Source organism: Euprymna scolopes, chromosome 26 (assembly GCF_053919585.1).
Source record: "Euprymna scolopes isolate OS-2025 chromosome 26, ASM5391958v1, whole genome shotgun sequence".
NCBI lineage: Eukaryota > Metazoa > Mollusca > Cephalopoda > Sepiida > Sepiolidae > Euprymna > Euprymna scolopes.
This window is the reverse complement of record NC_136507.1, coordinates 75,738,808-75,764,044: the sequence shown is the minus strand read 5'-3', so window position 1 is coordinate 75,764,044 and position 25,237 is coordinate 75,738,808. Positions and strand designations below refer to the sequence as shown.

The following is a 25,237-nucleotide window of genomic DNA, read 5'->3' as shown; positions in this document are numbered from 1 at the left end:
TTTTTTTCTTTTTTTTCTTTTTTTTTTAATTTTAATTGACCCTAACCCTAACCTCTGATACACTCCTTTTTTTTTTTTTTAAATTTTTTGTTGCTAGTCCATAACCCTCCCCCCCTCCATGAAAAGCCAAAATTAAAGAAAAATTGTTATGATGTATGTACCTGTAACAGAAAGAAAATATTGTTCATCAAAAGTCACATAAACTGATCAAGTATTTTCTTTTTGCATAAATAAAATTATTTTAAACAATTAATGGAAATTCGTAAATCCCTCTCCCCACTCCCTACATTGCAAAATACATTCAAATGCATTTAGGTGGTCCTCAATGATGCTTGCTGTCTTCATTATCAATTTTGGGGTTCTCACTCATCAGCTCGGCTCAGACAGCCACCCTCCCTCGACCTGTTATCCAATCCTAAAATCCTTGTAAAGATCTGTGCTACTGTTCTCTTTGCAGAATTTATAATTCCCCTTCTTCCCATTTGCCTATTAAAAGGAAGCGCGTTTTCAAAACAAAAATAAATGATTAAATATAATAAAATTGCCATGTTCTTATCGAGTCGATTCATTTATTTGGTTATTTAATCTAATCAAATTATAATTTATAAAAAAAAAAAAAAAAAAGATAAAAAAGATTAATACTATCGTATGAGACTGATGGATTTTAACAGAGTTAAACAATAACAACATAAATAATGGATGGAGTTTTAAATTACTAAAGTTAAAATACATAACTAAAACTTTTGGATGCCATGCCGGTTATATATTTCAACTGATTTTGAACGCTTACTTGCCTGGCTAGTTGTAATAACTCACAAATATCGTAGTCAAAATTCTGCTAGGCCTCCTTGCTGTTGGCAGGCGTCCATTTGAGTTTTTTTCTTGACTCCCATACTTCAGCTTGGAGTGTCTGGGCACTGTAGTATGACTCCTTGCCCTGCTCCTCCATCATTTTACCAGATTTTGCACCTACACATTGCTTCTGTCTCTCTTTCTTCAGACATTTCATCTGGCCTTGGTGTATTTTTAAGCTTTGCTGGTTTTTGCACAACTTCCCACAAATGCATTTCCATTCATTGTTGAGGAATCTGTCTTGATAGGGATCTCTTTCGCCCCCCCCCCTCCTCGGGATCCTTAGGGGATATATTAGTTCTTGATTGCTAGTAGCACTTTTGTAGGGTTGCTCCAACTCTAGCCTGCATTTCGGGTAGCTAACCCTGCCTGCCCCTTTATTTTCCTCATCTTTCCAGAATGTCAACTGTCTCTCTAGTCATCACCAGTTCTCTTCCCCGTCAACTGTTTTGTATCCAGTCGTCACTGTTAGAAACAGAATAAACATCGCAAAAACATTGGAATTCTATGTTAAGAATGGCTTTCTAAAATTTTGCAAAAGTTTTAACTATCTCTCTTGGCCTGCAAAATAGCATCAAGTGATCATCGGTCATCGATTAGCCTTTATTTTATTTTATTTTTTTTTTTTTTAATAAAATTACTTGATCAATTTTCCTGATTTTTGGTGAATGATATTTTCTTCCAGTCATGGATATGTACATAAATATTTTTTTTTATTATTTTTTTTATTTTTTGATATTTTTACTTTTTCATGAAGGGCGAGTTTTGGACTTTTGTATATATTTTTTTAATGTGCTAATGAGTTATCAAAGGTTAAAGGCCACTCTAGAATCAGGGTTAATGAATTTGTCTGATCGACAGTGAAACGACACTGTGAATATTAGTAACAATGGCTTATGCTGGATAGAATTTGATTATTTGAAATGTGTTTTTAGTTCAATTTTTCCAAAATCAGTTACATCATTTACTTTTTTTGCTTTCCTTCACTTGTAACCCAGCCATATTGTTTGGCAAAACATCTATCAGTCAATAGTAGAAATCAGCTGTGTAACGCATGCTGTTTACATTCCTAACGAGTTGTTCTTTCAGTCATGCAATCGCCAGAAATAATGGCATCCACACTCTTCTCTCCTCCAATAATTTGGTGATAGCTGAATTCGCTTATTAAAAAAATTTTTTTTTTCCTCAAATGTGTCTGATGCTACCAGAATCAAAATTCTCCTTCTCCTACCTAAAATATATAAAACAATGATGTTATTGGGGTTTTTTTCTATAAAAAACAACAATTTTTTATAAAAAAACAACCAAACCAAACACCATAAATAAATATTCAAAGATATAGGGAACTTTAAGCATAAAAAAACATTAAATAATTCGAAAAGGGTTAATATGGCGTAAAACACAACGAGCAAACCAAACACCTTGAATAAATATTTGAAAATTTGACTTTTTAGCTTCTATGAATAGTATTATGGTTTTCCAAAGTTCTTCCCAACCGCTAAGATATTAGTCTGTCTGAAGATATCCGCTTCCCAACTTAAATGCACCAAACATTGATGTTATTTTTATTTTTTTCTGCAAAGCCAAAAACAAAAACAATTTTTCTCTGCAAAACAACCAAACACCTTGAATAAATATTGGAAGATATAAAGAACTTAAAGTATAAAAACTTTTTCCAAAAATTACTGGATTGAGCATTTAATTACTTGAAAAGGGTTGATATGCCATAAAACAAAAAAAAAATCAAACCAACATCAAACATGGTTACACTTTCTAATATGAGTTTGTTATTGCCATTATGCAACAAAAGAAAAACATGCTATGTTTTGTTTGTATTCATAATTTATTACTACCAGTTTTTTATTTATTTTTTTATTTTTTCAGGTCATATAAACTTTATTCCTGATTTACCTTCTGACAAACGAGAGTTAATAAAATACATGCAGCCGGGAAACCTCACCAAAGTCATTTTTACATACAAAGAAGTAAGTTTTATGATTAAACTAGCGGGGGGGGGGAGGTACCCGGCGTTGCCCGAGTGTTTAGAGGTGTGTGTGCTTGGGTGGGGGTGGGGGGGTGTTAATCAAAACATAAGAATAAGCGAAGTAAAAAAAACAAAAAAGAAAAACGAAGATTAAAACTTCTTTAAAAAATCTGAAAAATAAAGTGGGGGGCGAGGGGAGTACCCGGGCGGTGGGGGAGTCTAATCAAAACATAAGAATAAGCGAAGTAAATATTTTTAAATAATAAATAAAAATTAAAAAATCGGGAAAAAAAAAAACGCAAAAAAAACTCATGTAAGGCAAACAGATGATGTTAAATGTAAAAATCGCAAAAAAAAAAAAAAGAAAACAGAAAAACGAACGTTAAAACTTCTTTAAAAAATCTGAAAAATAAAAACCAAAAAAAACAAAAAAAAACGTGAAAAATGACTTAAATAAGCCTATGTCAATATTAAAATTTAAAAAATCGGTGCGTAGAGGCGACTTTGTCATGAGAGGATGGTTTTTGCTGAACCCAACCTGTAGAAAAGTGCTAATTTCAGGGTGAAAAAAAAATTAACGTTTTTGGCCAATTTTTCGATATTTGTCGGGCGAAGGATGGGGCTTTCATATGAGACCAAATTTGTGAATTTTTGTTCTGTCTGTCGAAAGTTTTAGCAGACACACAAACATACACACATACATACATACATTTTTGCATTGATATATATATAGATAACTAAATGGCATTTTGAAGCTAAATGCTTCTCATCAGAAGAGGAGAAAAAGCCAGCATTATAAAAATATAAAAAAGACATTGACTTTGAAAACATTCAGATTAGAAATGGAAAAAAAATTCTATGGGGTGAAATAATATGGTGGGGATAAAAGAGACTGAAAAAAAGTAATAAAAGCCAAAAACATATATAAAAAAATATATGTATAAGAAAATAAAATAAATTATTTTTAATCTATAAAAATATAAACCGTTTCAAAATCTTAAACAAATTTTTCCAAAATTCAAAAAACTTACAATACAGTTTTAATAAAGCATTTTAAATTATAAAATATAAATAAAACGGGATAAATTAAGTAAGAAGTATGAGTAGGGTAAAAAAAAGAATGAATATGAAAGTTAAAATGTAAATCAACGCAAATTCTTGTATGATAATCCATCAGAAATTGGGTTTGCTCCAGCATAGAATGAAACAAAAGTTAATATCCTCACACTCACATGCAGAATAATCTAAAGGGATGATTTCAATGTCTGTAATGAGTCTAAAAAAGCACTGAAGAAGTATTTCAAATCTAGGTTCTTAAATAAAGAAATCCTCACAGGACAAATCTGTATCAGTATCCCTTGTTCGTAAAATTCATGCATATCAAGAATTTTAAAGGGATTTCAAAGCAGTGCAGTATTAGTCCAAAAAGGTTCATACATAAAACAGATATTACCTTTACATTTATATACAGGGTAGAACTACAGTTTATTTTAAAACTTTTATTGAAAAAATCGATTCAGGTAACTTGATTATGTAGTAGAGCTGACATTTATTCAATGTAGCCGCTTTCAGCTTCAATCACCATCTCAATACGGATCCAATACTGGGAGCATGCTTTTTCCATAAGCGCCAACGGCAGCTCGGTGAATGAATGGTGGATGGCGGCAATTAGGTTGGCTTTGGTGTTGTGGGAGGTCCTGTTGGTGATGTTCTCGACATATGACCAAGCAAAGTAGTTCAGTGGGTTCAGGTCGGGGAAGGAAGCGGGCCAGTGAGAGACGGGTACAAAGTTGTAACACTCCTGCTGAAGCCAAGCCTTGGTCTCTTTGGACTTGTGGGTTAGTGCTGAGTCCTGCTGCCATACCCAGGGCCTGCCAGCAGCCACCTGTTTGCACCAGGGATCACCACACTCTTCAACACATCCAGGTACACTTTGATGTTGACTTTCAAGCCAACTATGAAGATGTGAGGTGGCATGATGTGACCCTCACTTGAAAACACACCAAAGACCATAACCGTGGCTGGAAATTTTGTTTTCTCCACCCTGGGCATGTCCCTGTTATTCATAGCAATCCAGGGATGCATTTTGAGGGTGCTGGCAATGGTCCTGTTGTCATAACTTGGATCGGTAGAGAGCATGAATTTTACAGCGGCGCATCTCCGATCTTGCTCGTTAAACATTGTGTCACTTTAATACATGATAGAAGGCTCCTATTGCTCTTTGGATTTGTACACAACTGGCCAACTAGTAGATGGTCTGCAACAAATAAAAGAAAGCCGGTTTTCATCAAGCTGAAATGGAATCATGTTGTCTTTTCTAGGATAACAATTTTATTATTCCACTCATATATATACAATCAGAGTAAGCTTTTGTGTGCAGAGTGATCTCTACCAAACTACTCTGTTAATTTTTAGTCTACAGACTTGAAACTTGATATATAGGGGATTCCAGCTTATGGAATAAATTTGATTTAGATTTTAGATGAAAAAAATAGCTGCTAAGAGATCAAAATAAAAAAATTGGAACTTGGCAAGTTAACTTAAAATACTCGTCTACGCATGCACAAATATACATTTATATGTTAAACTGCATTAATTTTTAAGGTTTTGATAACCACCTTTCCTTAGTTATATGGTAGCAGATACCACTGGAAAGCTAAATGTTTTGGTTTCAATCTTAGTTGATGGCACCTCTGTCATATTCTTTTTTAAAACCTTTGAAATTACTACTATATGTTAGGTACAATACAGTAATCAAAAGAGAATTAGCTCCATAATAATAAATACGAGATCTGAATAAATTAAAATATCATATTTAAGCATATTTTATGATCAAGCAACACTGGTCGGCATGCTAGTGTGTATATAATATTTTCACAAAATCAAAACAATAAAAATAAAAAATGAGAGCATCATATTGTGTATTTTTATATTCGTTACAATTGTTTTGTAACCATTCAGACAATTTCAAACATTATGTCATTCAAAAATATTCCAAAAAGGCCACTCTTCAGATGCTGGAATACACTATTCATACACTATTTATACATATATGAATATCTTTCTAATCTTGCTTTAAGAGATCAAGCAGCTGAATCTACCTCCACCTTCTTTTTTGTTTAATTATTTTCCGTTAGCCATGGAATTTATAAATCGCCCTATTTTTGTATTTCTATTTCTTAAATTATATTTCAACCAATTATCTATCTTAATATTACACTAATCCTCTGTGTTTTTTTTAATTTAAGTAATTATTTTTCTTCTTTATTTAATTGATTTATTTTCTAAATACTAAACTAAACCCTCAAATTCTAGTTTAAATTTATGTCCCAACTATATTCTTTTCACTCTATGATAGTTTTGTATTAGTTTTGTTTACATCTACGATCTCATAATTGATTTTGCTTAATATTTTATTTCTTAAGAAGGAATTGTAATTAAAAGGTTAATTAAAAAAAATTATTAATTAAAAGTTACCTTCATTCAATATTTGTTATGTCAGTAATTTAAATTTTAAATTTATCTTATTAATTTTTATTATTGTATAAGTTTTCTGTTTCAATTTCTTTTATTTTTCTCTTAAATAACATTCTTAAATTCTTCACGTTGTAAGGGAGATCACTATGTTTATTAAATTTTTATCAATTTACCAATTTCTCTTAAGTTTTAAGTATTTCCGTTTTAATATTTTAACTGATATTAATCACCCTCATTTAATTTTAAACTTATAATTCTAACATTAACTTCTTTATGCCAATCTGGGGGGGGGGGAGTTCTTATCAATTATTTTGTAAAATTCTTTAGGGATATTATTTGGAATATGTTTGCTAAAAGGCAGATTAAACCAGACTTGTAAATACCCCCTGACAAATCTGACAAATTCAAATGTAATGTAAACAGACACCTTGCTGCTCAAGTCCCTACATAGTATCCCTGCAAATTATGTCCCAGATAGTAGCCTCCTAGATCAAAGTGGTAATGTGTCTTGTTTGAAGTGAAAATGCAATAAAAAAAAAGTTTCCTCTGCCAAACCAAACACCATGAATGAATATTTTAAGATATAAAGAACTTGAATTAGAAGAACTTTTGCTAAAATGATTGAATCCAAAAAAAAGGGTTGATATGCCATAAAACAACCAAACCAAACTCCATAAATAAATATTTGAAGATATAAAGAATTTGAGGCATAAAACCTTTTTCCAAAATTACTGGATTCGGCATTAAATAATCTGCAAAGTGTTGATATACCGTAAAATAAAAAAAAATAAAAAACGAATTTGTGTTACATTCAACCCTCATAGCAAAATAGGTAAGTAACTATTGTAATACCATGCTGCCATTAAAACATGCTCCTATAAATTCTCCCTATAATCCTAACCTCCACACTCCCATCCTTTATATACCATTTGACCTGTTGGTAAACAGAGATGTAATTTGATAAATTTAATTTTTGCTAGCCTTATAATTGTCTTACATTTATTTTATTCTGCAATAGGCATTTTGGAGAAAGAAGAAATTGTCTGGTGAAGCGCTTTGTACGAATGGACCAATTTGTGTTGTGTATGACAATTCTTCTGCTTCTATTCCTTCTTTGATGGCCTTCGTTGGTGGGGATCAGATGGTGGATTGGCGGAAAGTAGAGGTGAGCATATTGACTGGGGGGGATGGGGGTATTTTATAAATATCCTTGTTAATACTTTAACTATCCACATTTCAATACTGTTGCCCTATCTATGTAACATTTTGAACCGATCTTAAATAACAAGAGCGAATATTAAGATGAGTCCAAATACTATTTCCAACTTTAGTGTGACTAACCAACAAAAACGGTATCTTGAACTTTAGCATGATCAAGCAATGAAAATGATATCGAAGTTTAGCATGGTCAAGTAATGGGCATGCTATCTCAAAGTTTAGCATGGTCAAGCGACAAAAACGCCATCTTGAAGTTTAGCATGGTCAAGCGACAAAAACGCCATCTTGAAGTTTAGCATGGTCAAGCGACAAAAATGCCATCTTGAAGTTTAGCATGGTCAAGCGACAAAAACGCCATCTTGAAGTTTAGCATGGTCAAGCGACAAAAACGCCATCTTGAAGTTTAGCATGGTCAAGCGACAAAAACGCCTTCTTGAAGTTTAGCATGGTCAAGCGACAAAAACGCCATCTTGAAGTTTAGCATGGTCAAGCGACAAAAACGCCATCTTGAAGTTTAGCATGGTCAAGCGACAAAAACGCCATCTTGAAGTTTAGCATGGTCAAGCAACAAAAACGCCATCTTCATTTAAGTGAATTTTGTATTGAATGTAATAACCATGTTCAAATTGTGCCCAAGATTACCCATGCGCCACTTTTCAAATTGATATCTTGAATATGAAAAACTTACACTCTGTATTATCCAGATTTAACTCTCATGATGTTTTGTTTTCCATGGGATTTGTAGCAGTTACAGAGAACTATTTTCTGTAGTGAATCAATGCCTCCCTCTGAGTTCTTCGGCCACAGGCTGACCTATTAGCTAACAGGGTGTATTGATTCATCTGCTCCATAAAAAGTTCATAGGGAATGTCAGTCAGTCAGAACCGGACCTTCAGCCTAGCAACACGTATCCTTTCTCATCCCCTGTCCACCGGACATCTTGCTTTAGCATTGACAGCCTACCCTGAAGACAACTTCTATTAGCTGGGGACGACACAGTACTGACTGACTGACGACGACCTCAAAAGAACTTTCCTTTTCTTCTTCATTTTTCGCAGTCTGACCTGCCAGTTCCTGCTACAAATAAAATATTCTTTGTTGTTATTGTAAAAAAAGAAGTTTGTTCTTCTTTTGTACTGTGTTCTTTAAACATATTTTATTAGGAAGCTAAAACAATTGTCTCTCCTAAAGATTTTATTAAAGCAAAATTTAATTTACAAAACTTAAACTCGTACATTCAGCAATTTCTGGGAATGAGCTACAATGTTTTTCACAATGTGAAAAGATTAATTTGAAATTTAGAGAGTTCATACTGGAGTTCATGTTTAATACTGTAAATAAAGTTTTGGACTTGTTTTTTTGGGTTTGTATTACTGTAGACATAGATTCGAAAAAGTTGTCAAAAAATAAATATAGGGTTTGTATTACTGTAGACATAGATTCGAAAAAGTTGTCAAAAAACAAATATAGGGTTTGTATTACTGTACACATAGATTCGAAAAAGTTGTCAAAAAACAAATATATAACAAATAAATGTTATCAAAGGCAAGATAAATTACTTTTCTACCAAACTGGATATAATTTTTGTGTTTTTATTCAATTTAACATGTTTATTCAGCTCGAAAAGCATACAGTGTTTACTGATGTATTGGAACATTCAAAATGGCGGCCGACTCTCTCTTTAACACGGTAAGTTCGGAAAAAGGTGTAATAAATAATAAAATCAACAAAATACAGTTAGAAATTCGTTCAATATATGTTTTCGTGACATAACTTGACATATATTCTGTGTTTTTTTAATAGCATTTTGTCTAGTTTATTATTTATAACACTTTTTCCCGAACTTACCGTGTTAAAGAGAGAGTTGGCCGCCATTTTGAATTTTCCAATACATCGGTAAACACTGTATGCTTTTCGAGCTGAATAAACATGTTAAATTGAATAAAAACACGAAAATTATATCCAGTTTGGTAGAAAAGTAATTTATCTTGCCTTTGATAACATTTATTTGTTATATATTTGTTTTTTGACAACTTTTTCGAATCTATGTGTACAGTAATACAAACCCGTTTTTTTTTGGTTTTTTTTAAATAAATCTTTTTGCTTATCATCATAAAAATAAAATAAACACCAGATTGATCATAATTAGTTGTCTGATATAGTTATATGGGATAAGTCAGAGAGAGTTGCAACCTTGGTTGAAGTGAGTGTTTCTAATGATGGAGGTCTGAGCAGGAGAAACGGACCAAATATCAAGGTCTCATGTATGATATGAAAAGAAACTGGAATCTTAGGGAGATATCAATGATACCAGCTATTATAGATGCTACAGGGCTTATGAAGAAGAACCTGAAGTTCTACCTAACTAATATTCCTGGTGAACTAAGTGCAAAAGAGATCCAGACAATTTCACTTAAGGGAACAACGAGGATACTAAAAAGAGCTCTCGGTTGGTTTCAATAAAAAGCAGGGCAATGTTGGCAGCTGGTATGGCTGCCCCATACCCAGCCTTACAATCTTCAAAGGAAGAAAATTTAAAAAAAAAAAAAAAAAAATTTTCATAAGTGTTTTTGATATTTTGTATATCATGAATAATTGACTGATAATAAAGTATTTTGGGGTAACAGCAGGAATATTTTCAAATTAATATTATATTACATTATGAGCTCTAGTAATTATACACTGCTGAGCTACTATGTAAACTTTTGTTAAATATAGTTTTAATAATTTTTTACGTACATAGATGCAGGATTAACTTTTATGTACATCAAAAAAAAATTTTAACATTATATATAAAGTAGCTGTACCCTGGCACGCGTTGCTGTGGCTCGAGTTGGTGTAATGGAAGAATCCCCCATCCCCGCTGTTTTAGCACCCTGAAATCTACCCAGCAGATCGTGGTGCATTTCACCTAAATTGCAGTCCAGTTTTTATGAAAACCTAAACCGGCATTCGTCCTAATTTGTTTCCTGTGAATGGTCATGGATGGTGTAAATGAGTGGCGGTGGAAGTATGAATTTTTTAGAGAGAGATGACTTTACTACTTCCATTGATCATAACCAGTTTTGGCAGTGAACTCTCACCAGATAAAATATAGGAAACTCCGATCTGCGAGTTAGTGGATAGCTAATATGCCTATAACACTCCTCAGATATCGTGATGCAGTTTGTGCAGAGTACAGCTGCATAAAATCTCTAGATTCTTAATCCTATTAAGGTCAAAGTCACACGGGGAAAAAAGGAGTTCATTTTATTTATATAGATTATATAGAAGATAGATAGATAGAAAATAGAGAAGATAAAAGTGCATCCCATCAAAAATTAAATTTTAATGCATGCATTTAGATACAAGGGGAAAAAAAAACTATCTCTTAGATAAGCAAGTTTGAATACAACAATGGCATTCTCACGTTACTACTATTGCTAATAAAAAAAATAACAAAAAACAATAACAAAAATTAACTTACATGTATAATTATCTACAGACACATGTTTCGTCTATGATTCATCAAATGCAAACTCTTCTGTAAGTAACAGCTAAAGTTTTGAAATATGGAAATATTGGTTACTTTTAGCATGATGGCTATCATCGTTTTATGACGTCATAGTTAGGACCGGTGTGGTGATCAGATTTTGGTAAACTTTTAGTATGTTGTTCCCCCACATATAATAGTACTAAAAAAAATCATAAAACACTTTCTTGGAATTTGTTTAGAATCAAACCGTATTTTGACTGGACTAATAATGAAATCCCATGGAAAAAAAAAAAACAAAAGATTGGGGGAATTAAATCTGGGTGATATGGCAGTCAAAGTGTAAGTTCTTCATATCCAAGATATCAATTTGGAAAGTGACGCATCAGTAATCTCAGATAATTAGTGTAATGACCTAGTGTATTATCTTGGACACAATTTAAACGTGGTTATCATATTCAATATAAAATTTACATAAATGGAGATGGCGTTCCCGTTGCTTGACCATGCTAAACTTTGAGGTGGTATTCTCATTGCTTGATCATGCTAAACTTTGAGGTGGTGTTCTCGTTGCTTGACCATGCTAAACTTTGAGGTGGCGTTCCCGTTGTTTGTCCATGCTAAACTTTGAGGTAGTGTTCTTGTTGCTTGACCATGCTAAACTTTGAGGTGCCGTTCCCGTTGTTTGTCAATGCTAAACTTTGAGGTAGTTTTCTTGTTGCTTTACCATGCTAAACTTTGAGGTGGCGTTCCCGTTGCTTGACCATGCTAAACTTTGAGGTAGTGTTCTCATGCTTGACCATGCTAAACTTTGAGGTGGTGTTCTCGTTGCTTGACCATGCTAAACTTTGAGGTGGTGTTCACGTTGCTTGACCATGCTAAACTTTGAGGTGGTGTTCTTGTTGCTTGACCATGCTAAACTTTGAGATGGTGTTCTTGTTGCTTGACCATGCTAAACTTTGAGGTGGTGTTCTCATTGCTTGACCATGCTAAACTTTGAGGTGGTGTTCTCGTTGCTTGACCATGCTAAACTTTTAGGTTGCATTGCCATTGCTTGATCACGCTAAACTTCAAGATGGCATTCTTGTTGCCTGACCATGCTGAACTTCAAGATGGCGTTTTTGTTGGTTGGTCACACTAAAGTTGGAAATAGCATTTGGACACATCTTTATATTCGTTCTTATTATCTTTTCTCTACTCTGCAACCTCTCTCCCACAGAAGAGACGTTGCGAGCCTATCCTTGTTTTATCGTTATTTCCATGGCAGGTGCTCGTCTGAACTCCAATCTCTGGTCCTCCCTCGCCAATCTTTCATGAAAAACACCCGTCTAGCTGAATCCACTGTGAAAAATTTCCCCCACTCTATATCTTTGCCTAAATCAAAACGCTGATTCCATAAACAAAGCTTCTTTCTTAGAACTGCAAGCCTGTGGAACTCTGTTCCGTCTGCTTGCTTCCCACCGGACTAAAAGTTGGATGTCTTCAAGTCCAATGTTAACAAATTCCTAGTGAACCGCCCTCTTAAGTAAACACTTCATCAAATCTCCACACTAACGTAATGTACTTGCAATATTCCTTATCCCTGAGTGGCTTCCAGGCCTTGATAAGTGGTGATCACTGTGTAAAAAAAAAAAAAAAATTATTTGAGATTAGTTCAAGATATTATTTAGTAGACAACGGTATTGAAATGTGGATAGTTACAGCATCACAAAACAAAGATCACAGTGATTAACGCCCGGCACTCTACCTGTCTACTATATATGTTTTAAAGTTTTACATATGTTTGATAAAACTGATTAAAGGCTCTCTTTAATTACATAGAAATTCTCAAGATTTAATTTTTTTTTTTTCTTTCCTTCCAATTTCAACCAGGAACCTATTTTTGTAAAAGCTGTTCTGACTTGTCTAGAGAAATTTTTTGGTCCAGAAGTGAATGACTTCATCAGTGTGGCCAGTATGGACTGGACCCAAGAACCATACATTTTGGGCAGTCCCACCAGTGTTATTGTGCCTGGAGCCATGAAATATTTCCCAAATATGCGCAAACCCTTCAACAGGTGAGGTTTTAATTTTGGCTTTTGTTTCTTACTTTTTTTTTTTTTCTTTTGTTCTTGTTGCTTTATTTTATGCATTCAAATATTATGTACAAACGATTTGTCTGTCTTAATGGGTTGGAAAGCAGTAATCTTAGTCCATCGAACTGAGTAAATATAGCATCTCGAAACCAAAGAAACAAAGTTCTCCATCATTCAGTCAATATATATATATATATATATATATATATATATATATATATATATATATATATATATAAAAATGATGGATCAGTGTTGCATCATGTGACTTAATTATCAGTTTTGGAAAAAACATCTTACATGTTTCTGGCAAAAAATTCACAGTATATTTGAACAGAATCCAAGTTAATAAATGAACACAATACAAAAGTGCTCAATCCAACATAGAGCTTGATAATGTTTTAAATGATTACAAAGTTGAAAGTATATCTTCATTTTCAAATGTTGTGAGGTCACTAATTATAATTCTTCTCTTGGTAACAAACCCCCTCTCTCCAAATTCCATGTCAATCAAATATTTTATTTTACCCTTTTTACTCACACCATGCTTATGATTTTTTTTTTTTTATTTAATGACTTCTTATATACAGCCTTGGTCAAAATTATGGAGCACCAATGAAAAATCGAAATTATGATTCAAATTTATATATTTAAAGGTTAAGAATAGTGGCGTAAACATTAATAAATCTGTTTTAACAAAAATTGATATTTGGCATGTCCTTCTTTTGCCTTTATAACTGCTTTTATTCATTTTTGCATTTTATTGGCTAAGTTGTTGCAGGTGGTAGGATCTATTTTCTGCCATTCATCATAGAGTTTGGCCTCTAATTCTTTTTTGGATCAACATTTGTACATTCTTACTCTTTTCTATTGATGGGACCACAAAGTTTCAATGAGATTTAGGTCTGGGGATTGAGGGAGCCATTTCATCACTGTTATCCCTTTTTTCTCAAACCAACTCATTGAAACTTTTGATGTATGGCATTGGGCATTGTTTTGTTGGAAGATTACTTCACTTGGAATGTTTTTATTAAATGTTTTTGTCAAAGAAGTTTGATAAACCTAGTCCAGCATGTTAGTATAAATTGTAGAGTTCCTTCTGCTTGTACATGTGTACAAGTCCAGTGCCTGAAGAAGCCATGCAGTCCCAAACCATTATGCCTCCTCCTCAAAATTTGACAGTTGGAATCACACAGTCAGGATGAAATACATCTTCTTCCCTACGGCGAATGTGAACCGCTCGAGGGATGCCAAAAATCTGATGAACAAAATGAGAATTTTCTACAATTTTTGAATAGATATAATGGATGTATATCCACATAAAAATCTCAGTTGTTCCTTACAAAGTTTAGGAAATAGAAGCTGTTAACTTCAAAATTACTTTTGTCAGACCAAACAATTTTGATCCAATCATCAGGTGTCCAAGTTTCATGATTTTTTTTTGTTTTTTTGTTTTTTGCAAATTCCAGTCATTTTTTCTTGTTGATCTGAGACAAATATGGCTTCTTCCTTTCTTTGCATCCTTTTAATCCCGCTCCTAATAACCTTTTTCTCACTGTTAAAGCTGATATGTTTTTGTTTGCATCCTCCCTAAGTTCGGCAACAAGTTCTGAAGAACTTTTCTTCCTATCTGCAAGGGATGCTCTTTTCAAAGATCTGTCTTCTCTGGTGGTTGTAGACTTTTTACGACCTTGTCCTTTTCTGTTTTCGAAAGACTTTGTTTCTTTGTACCTTTTAATCGTTGTTTGAGCTTCCTTCCTTGAATATTCCATCTTCCTAGCAATTTCTACCTGAAAATATCCTTCACCAGATAAAGCAACAATTTATACATTTTAAATCTCTAAAAGCTGCTTCTTTGGATGCATTTTCAATTAAATATACTATTATAGCACTGGCAGGAATCAAATATTATCTAAATAATAAGAATCAACTTTTAGTATGACAATGAATCATTTTGAATATTGGAATGAATTTAGTATGGAACTCAGCTGAAACTCTTGAAAGAGGCTTTAAAGCAAATAAATATTACAATCTACTGTTGAATATTTTACATTTGCTCTCAACTGTTCACTGTACAATTCTTAACCTTTGAATATGTAAATTTAAACTAAAGTTTTTATAGGTGCCTCATAATTTTGACCATATCTCTCTCTCTCTCTATCTACCTATCTATCTATCTATCTATCTATCTATCTATCTATCTATCTATATATATATATATATATATATATATATATATATATATATATATATTTGTTTATTGTTATATAAACATGCTCACATCCCGCTGCTACAAATAGCCACTTGTTTCAATCAAACAACAGATATCATAAGCAGCGACTTGACTATTCAAAAGTTCAATGAATAATCTTGACTATTCAAAAGTTCAATGAATAATTTATTCATTGAACTTTTGAATAGTCAAGTCGCTGCCTGATGATATCTGTTGTTTGATTGAAACAAGTGGCTATTTGTAGCAGCGGGATGTGAGCATGTTTATATAACAATAAACAAGTATTATCAGCTCTTTTTATTGAGCACTATCTAACAACCTCGTTGAATTCATTAGTCCATTACTTTTGAATATAAAAAACCCCGAGTGTATATATATATACTATATATATATATATATATATGAGAAAGAAAATTAAAACTGTAAGTTGAACTTTACAATCAAAATTTATTGTTCGACTGAATACTCCAAAAACCAATTTACAAAGTCCTTATTCTGCAGAGTTTTAAAGAATGCTATTATTATTCTTCTCATCAGAGGACATAAAGAAATCAGCAAATTATATTTGTAGCCATGCTAGAATTTGCTAGTTAAGGCATTAAGTGAAACCACAATTTATTGTAGTTATAAATTGCCAAATAAAAAAATGAAAAAATATTGGATATGTAAAAAACTAATATAAAAACAAACCGCACATAATATTTCAGCTTGAATGAAACTCCTCTAGACAGATTTCTCTTTGGACTATTGCACTGAAAAAAACAATTTTCATTATTTCAGCTGTTTTGTAAACTTTCCAATTAGATTTTTGTAAACTTTCCAATCGGATTATATGCATCGTCACGCTGGACTTATTTTGGAATACATTCTATCTAAAGAACAATTTTGCATTTTGGATCAACTCTAGAGGAGTTTCATTCAAGCTGAAATATTATGCGCAATTTCCTTTTTTTATTCGTTTTTTTACATATCCAATATTTTTTCATTTTTTTTATTTGGCAATTTATAGCTACAATAAATTTCGGTTTCACTTAATGCCTTAACTAGCAAATTCTAGCATTGCTACAAATATAATTTGCTGATTTCTTTATGTCCTCTGATGAGAAGAATGATAAGAATAGCATTCTTTGAAACTCCGTGGAATAAGGATTTTGTAAATTGGTTTTTGGAGTATTCAGTCGAACAATAAATTTTGATTGTAAAGTTCAACATACAGTTTTAATTTTCTTCCTCTTATAATAAGCTCTACTCTCTATTGCGTATTAAGCTTTTTTAATTCGGTTGGGATTACATTTTCTATATATAAATACTATTATTTATATTAGTTTGAAGTTTACCATTGCGTATATCAGGTAAGCACTACATCCCTTTGTTTTCATTAATATATGTATATATATATATATATATATAATAACACGACAAAGACTGTAGTGTTCACCAGTACAGAAGTGTAGTTCTAGGTGGTTCCGATTCGAACATTCATGGAAGTTGGTCTCGGTTGCTTCTATGATGACAGGTGAGATTCCTGTAGTTTTTGTTACCACAGTGGTTGGCAGGGGAAGAAAAATATTTTTAAATAAAAGTCCAATGTGTATGACCCAAAGTCTCCAGGAGGATATGCACTATGGGCAGGATGTTGGGCAGTAGTTTGGTGATCCTCTCCTCTTGCTGGCTGTTTGCTGAAAAAAAATTATTTCAGTTTGGTATCATTCATCTACCATTAATTCACAAGTTGACAAGCGACGAATAATCGATTCTGATGCAAGTTTTGGTTTTGTTGTAACGAGTAATTAGTAAAATAATTCTGATTACAAAGAAAATTTATGTACAATTATCAACAGGAGAAAAATAAGATATATTCCATATTTTTCTGTTTTCACCGACAGTCTATTCTATAGTTACTCAAATGGAGCCTTTTTTTAGTTTTTTAACAACCGATTCTCTTTTTTCATACGCAGTCAGTCAGTGAACGTGAGTGTTTTTGCATGGGGTGGTGGCAGACTGTAACTGCGAATTCCCAACTGCCAACAATAACTGACTCTATCCTGCTCTGCGGCTCCTTTTTAAAGGAAGTGGTGGGTAAGGTTTGGGCTGATCTGGGTTTCTCATCCAACCAATCCTTGGTCATTACGCCATACTCTGATTCGCCTTGATTGGCTAATTAGCTATATCACCTATGCATATTAATTTGGTGATTTTCCGATAAAAACTAAACTTTTCCATTATCTGGGTTCCCATGCAGGCCAAATCTCGGCTTTGACCTTTAAGGTCACTTTAAGACAAAACGTGGTTAGATAACACACAACAATCCTATTATAATTTACAAGAATTTATTGTTCAACAGGATATTCAAAAAGAAAGATTAAATATATAAATATTTTTTAATATCCTGTCAAACAAATTCTTGTAAATTATAATTTACAGTCTTTAATTGTGCTCTTATAATTCGCAAAAATTAAGTTTTGCTAAATCGGCCAAAGATTTTTAGTTTTTAGAAAATATTTACCTCCCTTTTGTTACGACATAAACTCTCCGTTTTTTGGGGTGTTTTTTTTTGTTTTTGTTTTTTTTTGCAAAACCTAATTTTCAGTAATTGTCTTCAAAAACTATTTTCATTAATAATTAATTTTCTACTTTATCGTTTTTCTTAATTTTTGGATATGTTCATTAATGTGACATGACAATTAAGTAGATTTAGTTTCACTTGAAATTCAATATTTCAATTTTCGAATTTTGCTAAAATAATGAAGAACCAATTATTGTTGAGTTACCTCCCTTTATTTTGGATTTTTTTTTTTTTACAAAATGGTGGGCAACGCAGACACTTCTTGGATGATGTTCATAACTATTTTTTTTTATTTTTAATTTAAAAATAAAGTTACTTGATCAATTTATGGGATTTTAAAAAAAATATATCTTCATTTCATCACAGCTCTGTACATCATAGAGATTGTTTTCTTTATTTTCGTTTTTTAATATAAGGAGAATTCTTTAGAAAAAAATGTCCTGCTACACAGATCTGGCATTGAAAAGATTTGAACAATGACACATTTGTTACTAGGAGGCATGAAAAAAGTGCATTACTGTCGTAACACAGGTTAAAATTGTATAGTTCTACTTCATTTGTTTATTCTTTTTTTATGGAAATAGTGCCAGATAAGACATGAAGCCACTTGATATAAGGAACTAAAAAAAAATTACGATTTCAAGGTCAAAAACTACTTGACGATAAGTAATAGATGGACAGATTCCAATGAAAACAAAAAAAAAAACAGTAATTTTTCCCACTTTGTCAGAAACATCGCTCATGGAATGTGAGGACTAAAGGACAACATAAGAAAGCAAGAATTACGAGGTTACTCTCTATCTATATAAAAGCCAAGTACGTCTAAAGATGGAATACTGCTGCCATATCTGGACAGGAGCTGCTAAAAACAGCCTATCCTGCCTTGACAGAGTACAAAATAGACTTTGTGGCTTAGTGGTGGATGCCCTTTTCTTTACCCTGCAACCTCTCTTCCACAGAAGAGACATTGAGAGCCTATCCCCTATCCTTGTTTTATCGTTATTTCCATGGTAGGTGCTCCTCTGAACTCCAATCTCTGGTCCCCCCTGCCAATCTTTCACGAAAAACACCCGTCTAGCTGAATCCACTGTGAAAAATTTCCCCCACTCTTTATCTGTGCCTAAATCAAAACATGGATTCCATGAACAAAGCGTCTTTCTTAGGACTGCACGCCTGTGGAACTCTGTTCCATCTGCCTGCTTCCCACCTGACTACAACTTGGATGTGTTCAAGTCCAACGTTAACAAATTCCTAGTGAACCGCCCTCTTAAGTAAACACTTCATCAAATCTCCACACTAACGTACTGTACTTGCAATAACACTTATCCCTGAGTGGCTTCCAGGCCTTGATAAGTGGTGACCACCGTGTAAAAAAAAAAAAAAAAAAAAAGTAAACCCATGGTCCACTTTTTACTCTTTACTTTCATTAGTCTAAATTTTTTTTTTTTTTCGTAATAACAGATCTGAAAAATTACTATATTTGAATGTGTCCACACGCACGCACACCACATGCACACACCCACACTTGCACACATACACTTGCACACACACTTTTTTTACTGACTCTTCCTCACTAATCAAGGCTAAAAGGTACCTGAGGATAAGGATTAATATAGATTGACAGTGGAATAATAATGAATATTAATGAAAGAAATGAAACTAATGATTGGACTAAATATGGATTAATGACTGGAGGACAGTTTATGGCAAGTGTTTACTGAGATTAGATTTGAAGATGACCATGTTGTAATCCTCAGGAGAAAAAAACTTGTAACATGTTTCACAGATGTAAAGAAACTGTTCATCGAAATTATGTTCAATGTTAGGTACATGGGTGAAAAAAGGAAAGTTTTTTGTGCTGGTGTAGTATAAAGACGAGTGTGAAACGTTCTTTTCTTTGCATCTTTATTTCAGACTGGTATTTGCTGGTACTGAGACTGCTACACAATGCTGCGGCTACATGAGTGGAGCTGTCCAAGCTGGACTACGGTCAGCCAGAGAGGTCAGTAATTAGATAATTTTAAATATTATATTGTATTGGGTTAATGCATAAAATTTTGAAGCCATTTATTTATTTATTTTTTATGTGTGAGTTTTTGGTTAATAGGTCTTATTCTTTATATAAAACAAATTAAAGCCTGATAAATGTTCGGCACATGAGTCATAAATATGCGTACGTGCCAGCAACTAAGTTACATCAATTTTTTAAATAGTTTAAGCGATTATTTTTAAAAAGATGTTTCAGTTCTGGTCTATTCAAAATCTGTATGATGTATGTACCCATGACAAAACAAAAAAAATTATCCTGTTCCAAAAATTTATGTAAATTAATCAAAACGTTTTATTTTTATAAAGAAACCCATTTTTCAGCAATTAATGCGAACTCATATTTTTAGATTGTTTTCAAAATGGCAGATAGGACAGTCGCTCTTCTGTTAGTCATAAAATTTTGATTTTTCTAACTTAAAAATACAACTACTTGATCAATTTACATGATGTTTGGAATATGATATTTTCATACAAATTTTTCTTTATTTTTGTTTTTAATATAAGAGAAATTCTGGACAATAACCAATGTTTCATATTCTGGGCCAAACTAAGTAATTTTTTTAATAAATTGTAGCAAATAACATTATATTGTCAATATCATGGTACAATGATTTGTTGTTGATCTGTTGAATAAAATTTGGATGTTTCTGCATTTATGAACCCGTGATTTCCAGTTATTTAGGTGTACTTGGCAGATGACAGGAAGAACCGGAAATGGTCGACAAGTAGTTTTCTGAATATTAAGGCATTATTTTCCAATGTATTATTTTATGAATTTCAGTGGTCGGCGCATTCTTAATATGGGGGGGGGGGGAGGAATGTAACAAGTTGTGTTTTTTGCAGTAAGGCTCACTCGTTTCCAGTTATTCTCGTCATCTGCCAGGCACACTGGAGGAACTTTTGTAGAAATTGCGGATTCATAAATGCAGAAGCAACGAAAATTTGTTGAAAAAAAGCTGCAAGAATTCTATATCAATCCAAAATAATGTGATTTTGCATATACTTTAACTCTGTATTGCTTTATGTTAGAATTTGGTACTCGAGTAAATGCTTGGACATCCATGTTTGTTTTGTTTATTTTGTTTGTTTTTTTTTACAAGGAAATCACCACTTATCAAGGCCCAGAGGCCACTCGAGGATATATGTTAAAGAGTGTACAGCAGTCAAAAGGACAATATCATAGCAATGGTTAGAAGTGTAAATTTGGTAAAATTGGATTACTTGAGGGGAACGGCTCATCAAAAAGTTATTCACATTGGACTTGAAGACAGCCATATTGTAGTCAGCTGGAAAGCAGGACAAACGGAAGAGAGTTCCACAGGTGTGCAGTTAAAAATGCATTGTGTACTACATCTTGCTGATTTGTCTTGATTGTTTAAAGTCTGACTCTTATAACACTATAATTGGTCGCATTGTGCATAAGCTTTATGAATGACAACTTTTAAATTATAAGGTAACTGTCTGTTTGGACAAAAAGTTGTCATTCATAAATGGGTACAAAAGACGCTTAGTCTTTGAAATAATTGCCATCAGTTTCTGCCAATGTGTCTCAAGCTGCAGTAAAACTCTGGGGTTTGGGATACATCTGATGCTCTTGCTTCTGGCTGGCTGAACTTAAAGACAATTGCTACTGCATTTTCATATATATTTCAACTTCATTCTATGATTAAGCAAAAAAAAAAATAAATAAAGGACAGAACTTTTTTGGTTACTTAGTATATGGAGTTATAACTCTGTATAACTAAAGATGTTACAAGTTTAATTGATTTGATTACTATTTGGGGCTAGACGTTTGCATAATAAATAAATCTTGTGTTGATTACTTTCTTTTTAATTGCTTTTTTTAATTTGCTTTTGATTCTTTTTATTTCTTCTTTATTTGATTTCTTTATTTAATTTCTTCTTTATTTAATTTCTTCTTTATTTTATATTTCTTTATTTTTTATTTCTTTATTTTTTATTTCTCAATTTTTTATTTCTTTATTTTTTATTTCTATTTTTTATTTCTCTATTTTTTATTTCTTTATTTTTTATTTCTTTATTTTTTATTTCTTTATTTATTATTTCTTTATTCTTATTTCTCTATTTATTATTTCTCTATTTTTTATTTCTCTATTTTTTATTTCTTTATTTTTATTTCTTTATTTTTTATTTCTATTTTTCATTTCTTTATTTTTTATTTCTCTATTTTTTATTTCTTTATTTTTATTTCTTTATTTTTTATTTCTATTTTTCATTTCTTTATTTTTTATTTCTCTATTTTTTATTTCTCTATTTTTTATTTCTTTATTCGTTATTTTTATTTCTTTATTTTTATTTTTTATTCTTTATTTTTTTTTATTCTTTATTTCTTTATTTTTATTTCTTTATTTTTATTTCTTTATTTTTTTTCTTTATTTTTATTTCTTTATTTTTATTTCTTTATTTTTTATTTCTTTATTCTTATTTCTCTATTTATTATTTCTCTATTTTTTATTTCTTTATTTTTTATTTCTTTATTTTTTATTTCTTTATTTTTTATTTCTCTATTTATTATTTCTCTATTTATTATTTCTCTATTTATTATTTCTTTATTTTTTATTTCTTTATTTTTATTTCTTTATTTTTTATTTCTCTATTTATTATTTCTTTATTTTTATTTCTTTATTTTTATATCTTTATTTTTTATTTCTTTATTTTTTATTTCTCTATTTATTATTTCTCTATTTATTATTTCTCTATTTATTATTTCTCTATTTTTTATTTCTTTATTTTTTATTTCTTTATTTTTTATTTCTTTATTTTTTATTTCTTTATTTTTATTTCTTTATTTTTTATTTCTTTATTTTTATTTCTTTATTTTTTATTTCTTTATTATTTCTCTATTTTTTATTTCTTTATTTTTTATTTCTCTATTTATTATTTCTCTATTTTTTATTTCTTTATTTTTTATTTCTCTATTTATTATTTCTCTATTTATTATTTCTTTATTTTTTATTTCTTTATTTTTAATTTCTTTATTTTTAATTTCTTTATTTTTATTTCTTTATTTTTTATTTCTCTATTTATTATTTCTCTATTTATTATTTCTTTATTTTTATTTCTTTATTTTTATTTCTTTATTTTTTATTTCTTTAGTTTTTATTTGTTTATTTTTTATTTCTCTATTTATTATTTCTCTATTTATTATTTCTTTATTTATTATTTCTTTATTTTTTATTTCTCTATTTTTTATTTCTTTATTTTTTATTTCTCTATTTATTATTTCTCTATTTTTTATTTCTTTATTTTTATTTCTTTATTTTTTATTTCTTTATTTTTTATTTCTTTATTTATTATTTCTCTATTTATTATTTCTTTATTTTTATTTCTTTATTTTTATTTCTTTATTTTTTATTTCTTTATTTTTTATTTCTCTATTTATTATTTCTCTATTTATTATTTCTTTATTTTTTATTTCTTTATTTTTTATTTCTTTATTTATTATTTCTCTATTTATTATTTCTCTATTTATTATTTCTCTATTTTTTATTTCTTTATTTTTTATTTCTTTATTTATTATTTCTCTATTTATTATTTCTTTATTTTTATTTCTTTATTTTTATTTCTTTATTTTTTATTTCTTTATTTTTTATTTCTTTATTTTTTATTTCTCTATTTATTATTTCTCTATTTATTATTTCTCTATTTTTTATTTCTCTATTTATTATTTCTTTATTTTTTATTTTTTTATTTTTTATTTCTTTATTTATTATTTCTCTATTTATTATTTCTTTATTTTTATTTCTTTATTTTTATTTCTTTATTTTTTATTTCTTTATTTTTTATTTCTTTATTTTTTATTTCTCTATTTATTATTTCTTTATTTTTATTTCTTTATTTATTATTTCTCTATTTATTATTTCTTTATTTTTATTTCTTTATTTTTATTTCTTTATTTTTATTTCTTTATTTTTTATTTCTTTATTTTTTATTTCTTTATTTTTTATTTCTCTATTTATTATTTCTCTATTTATTATTTCTCTATTTTTTATTTCTTTATTTTTTATTTCTCTATTTATTATTTCTCTATTTTTTATTTCTTTATTTTTTATTTCTTTATTTTTTATTTCTTTATTTATTATTTCTCTATTTTTTATTTCTCTATTTTTTATTTCTTTATTTTTTATTTCTTTGTTTTATTTCTCTATTTTTTATTTCTTTTATTTTTCTATTTTTATTTCTTTATTTTTATTTTTCCTTTTTCTTTTCTTTATTTTTATTTAATTTTTTTCTTTATTTTGTCTTTGTTTCTTTTCTTTTTATTCATTTGTTCATTCCCTTTATTTTTGCAATTTTTCTTTTTACTTCATTTATTCTTTTATTTTTAGGTAATGTTTCTGCTGGATTCTCCCTTCTTGACGGCTGAAGATCTTTCGGACACTGCATACAGGCATGAAGAGTCAACCCGGAGCAAGTACAAACGCCGCAAAATGTTTTCTTGGACCAACAAAGTCGTCGGTGTAGGGATTGGCTTGACTGCAGGGATTGCAGCCTGGAAAATTGCTGCAGAATTGAGACGCTAGAATTTCTACAGGAATTAAAAGGATGGAAGGTGGGGAAAGGAGTGTAAAAAAAGTAAAAAAATATATATAAACGATTGCGGTGAATATTGTGGGGAGTGGGGAGGGGGGTATTGTTGAGTTAAAAGAAAGAATGAGTGTATTTATTGCTTTTTTATATGTCTACCGTTATTTATACATGGCTGAATAAAATTTAGAAAAATATCTTATTTTTCCATTTTTTTTAATTTTTTTCTATTTTAAGTTTTTTTTAAAACTGTCAAAAAAAACTAGAAAATGCTTCCAGATTCAGGAGAACACAATGCTTACAAATGTTATGTGACCAATTGAGATTTACATTTACCGGATTTGAAGCACCCATGATATCTTTCTTCTTGAGTAGAAGGAGAAAAAAATTGCATGCTTAGAATTGTGCTGTTTGTGTAGCTGTTAATATTTGCATGCATGTGTGACTATATTGCCGGGTTGAAAAATAAGGTGTTGCTATATCACAGAGACAAATATCGAAATCCAGACATGGAAAGGAAAAGAAAGGGCAGAAAGAGAAAGAGAAAATGGAAACTGTGTCCGATGCTTATGGAATCATAAATAACCCTGGATTGATATCCTGTTTTGTTTTATGGGCCTGAATAATCAACAAGGCCAAAGTGGCCTTCTTGATTATTTAAGCCCATAAAATAAAAAGGGGAAAAAATATTATTTTTTTAAGGATTTGGGGAATGGAATTTGGCAATAGATTGGCATTTTCTCAAGGATTTGAGAAAAATAAT

The 25,237-nt window shown here is 30.7% G+C and overlaps 1 protein-coding gene across 1 annotated transcript in view; it reads left to right on the top strand.

Moving 5' to 3' along the window:
• LOC145248198 (amine oxidase [flavin-containing] A-like) overlaps positions 1–24,671 on the top strand; it is an 87,642-nt gene extending 62,971 nt beyond the window's left edge. The window contains exons 8-12 of the mRNA XM_080110061.1: positions 2,737–2,837; positions 7,332–7,478; positions 12,876–13,060; positions 19,792–19,879; positions 24,276–24,671. Coding sequence (XP_079966187.1) covers positions 2,737–2,837; positions 7,332–7,478; positions 12,876–13,060; positions 19,792–19,879; positions 24,276–24,470 — 716 coding nt within the window. The 3' untranslated portion in view covers positions 24,471–24,671. The remainder of the gene's footprint in view (positions 1–2,736; positions 2,838–7,331; positions 7,479–12,875; positions 13,061–19,791; positions 19,880–24,275) is intronic.
• The last annotated feature ends 566 nt before the right edge of the window (positions 24,672–25,237 follow it).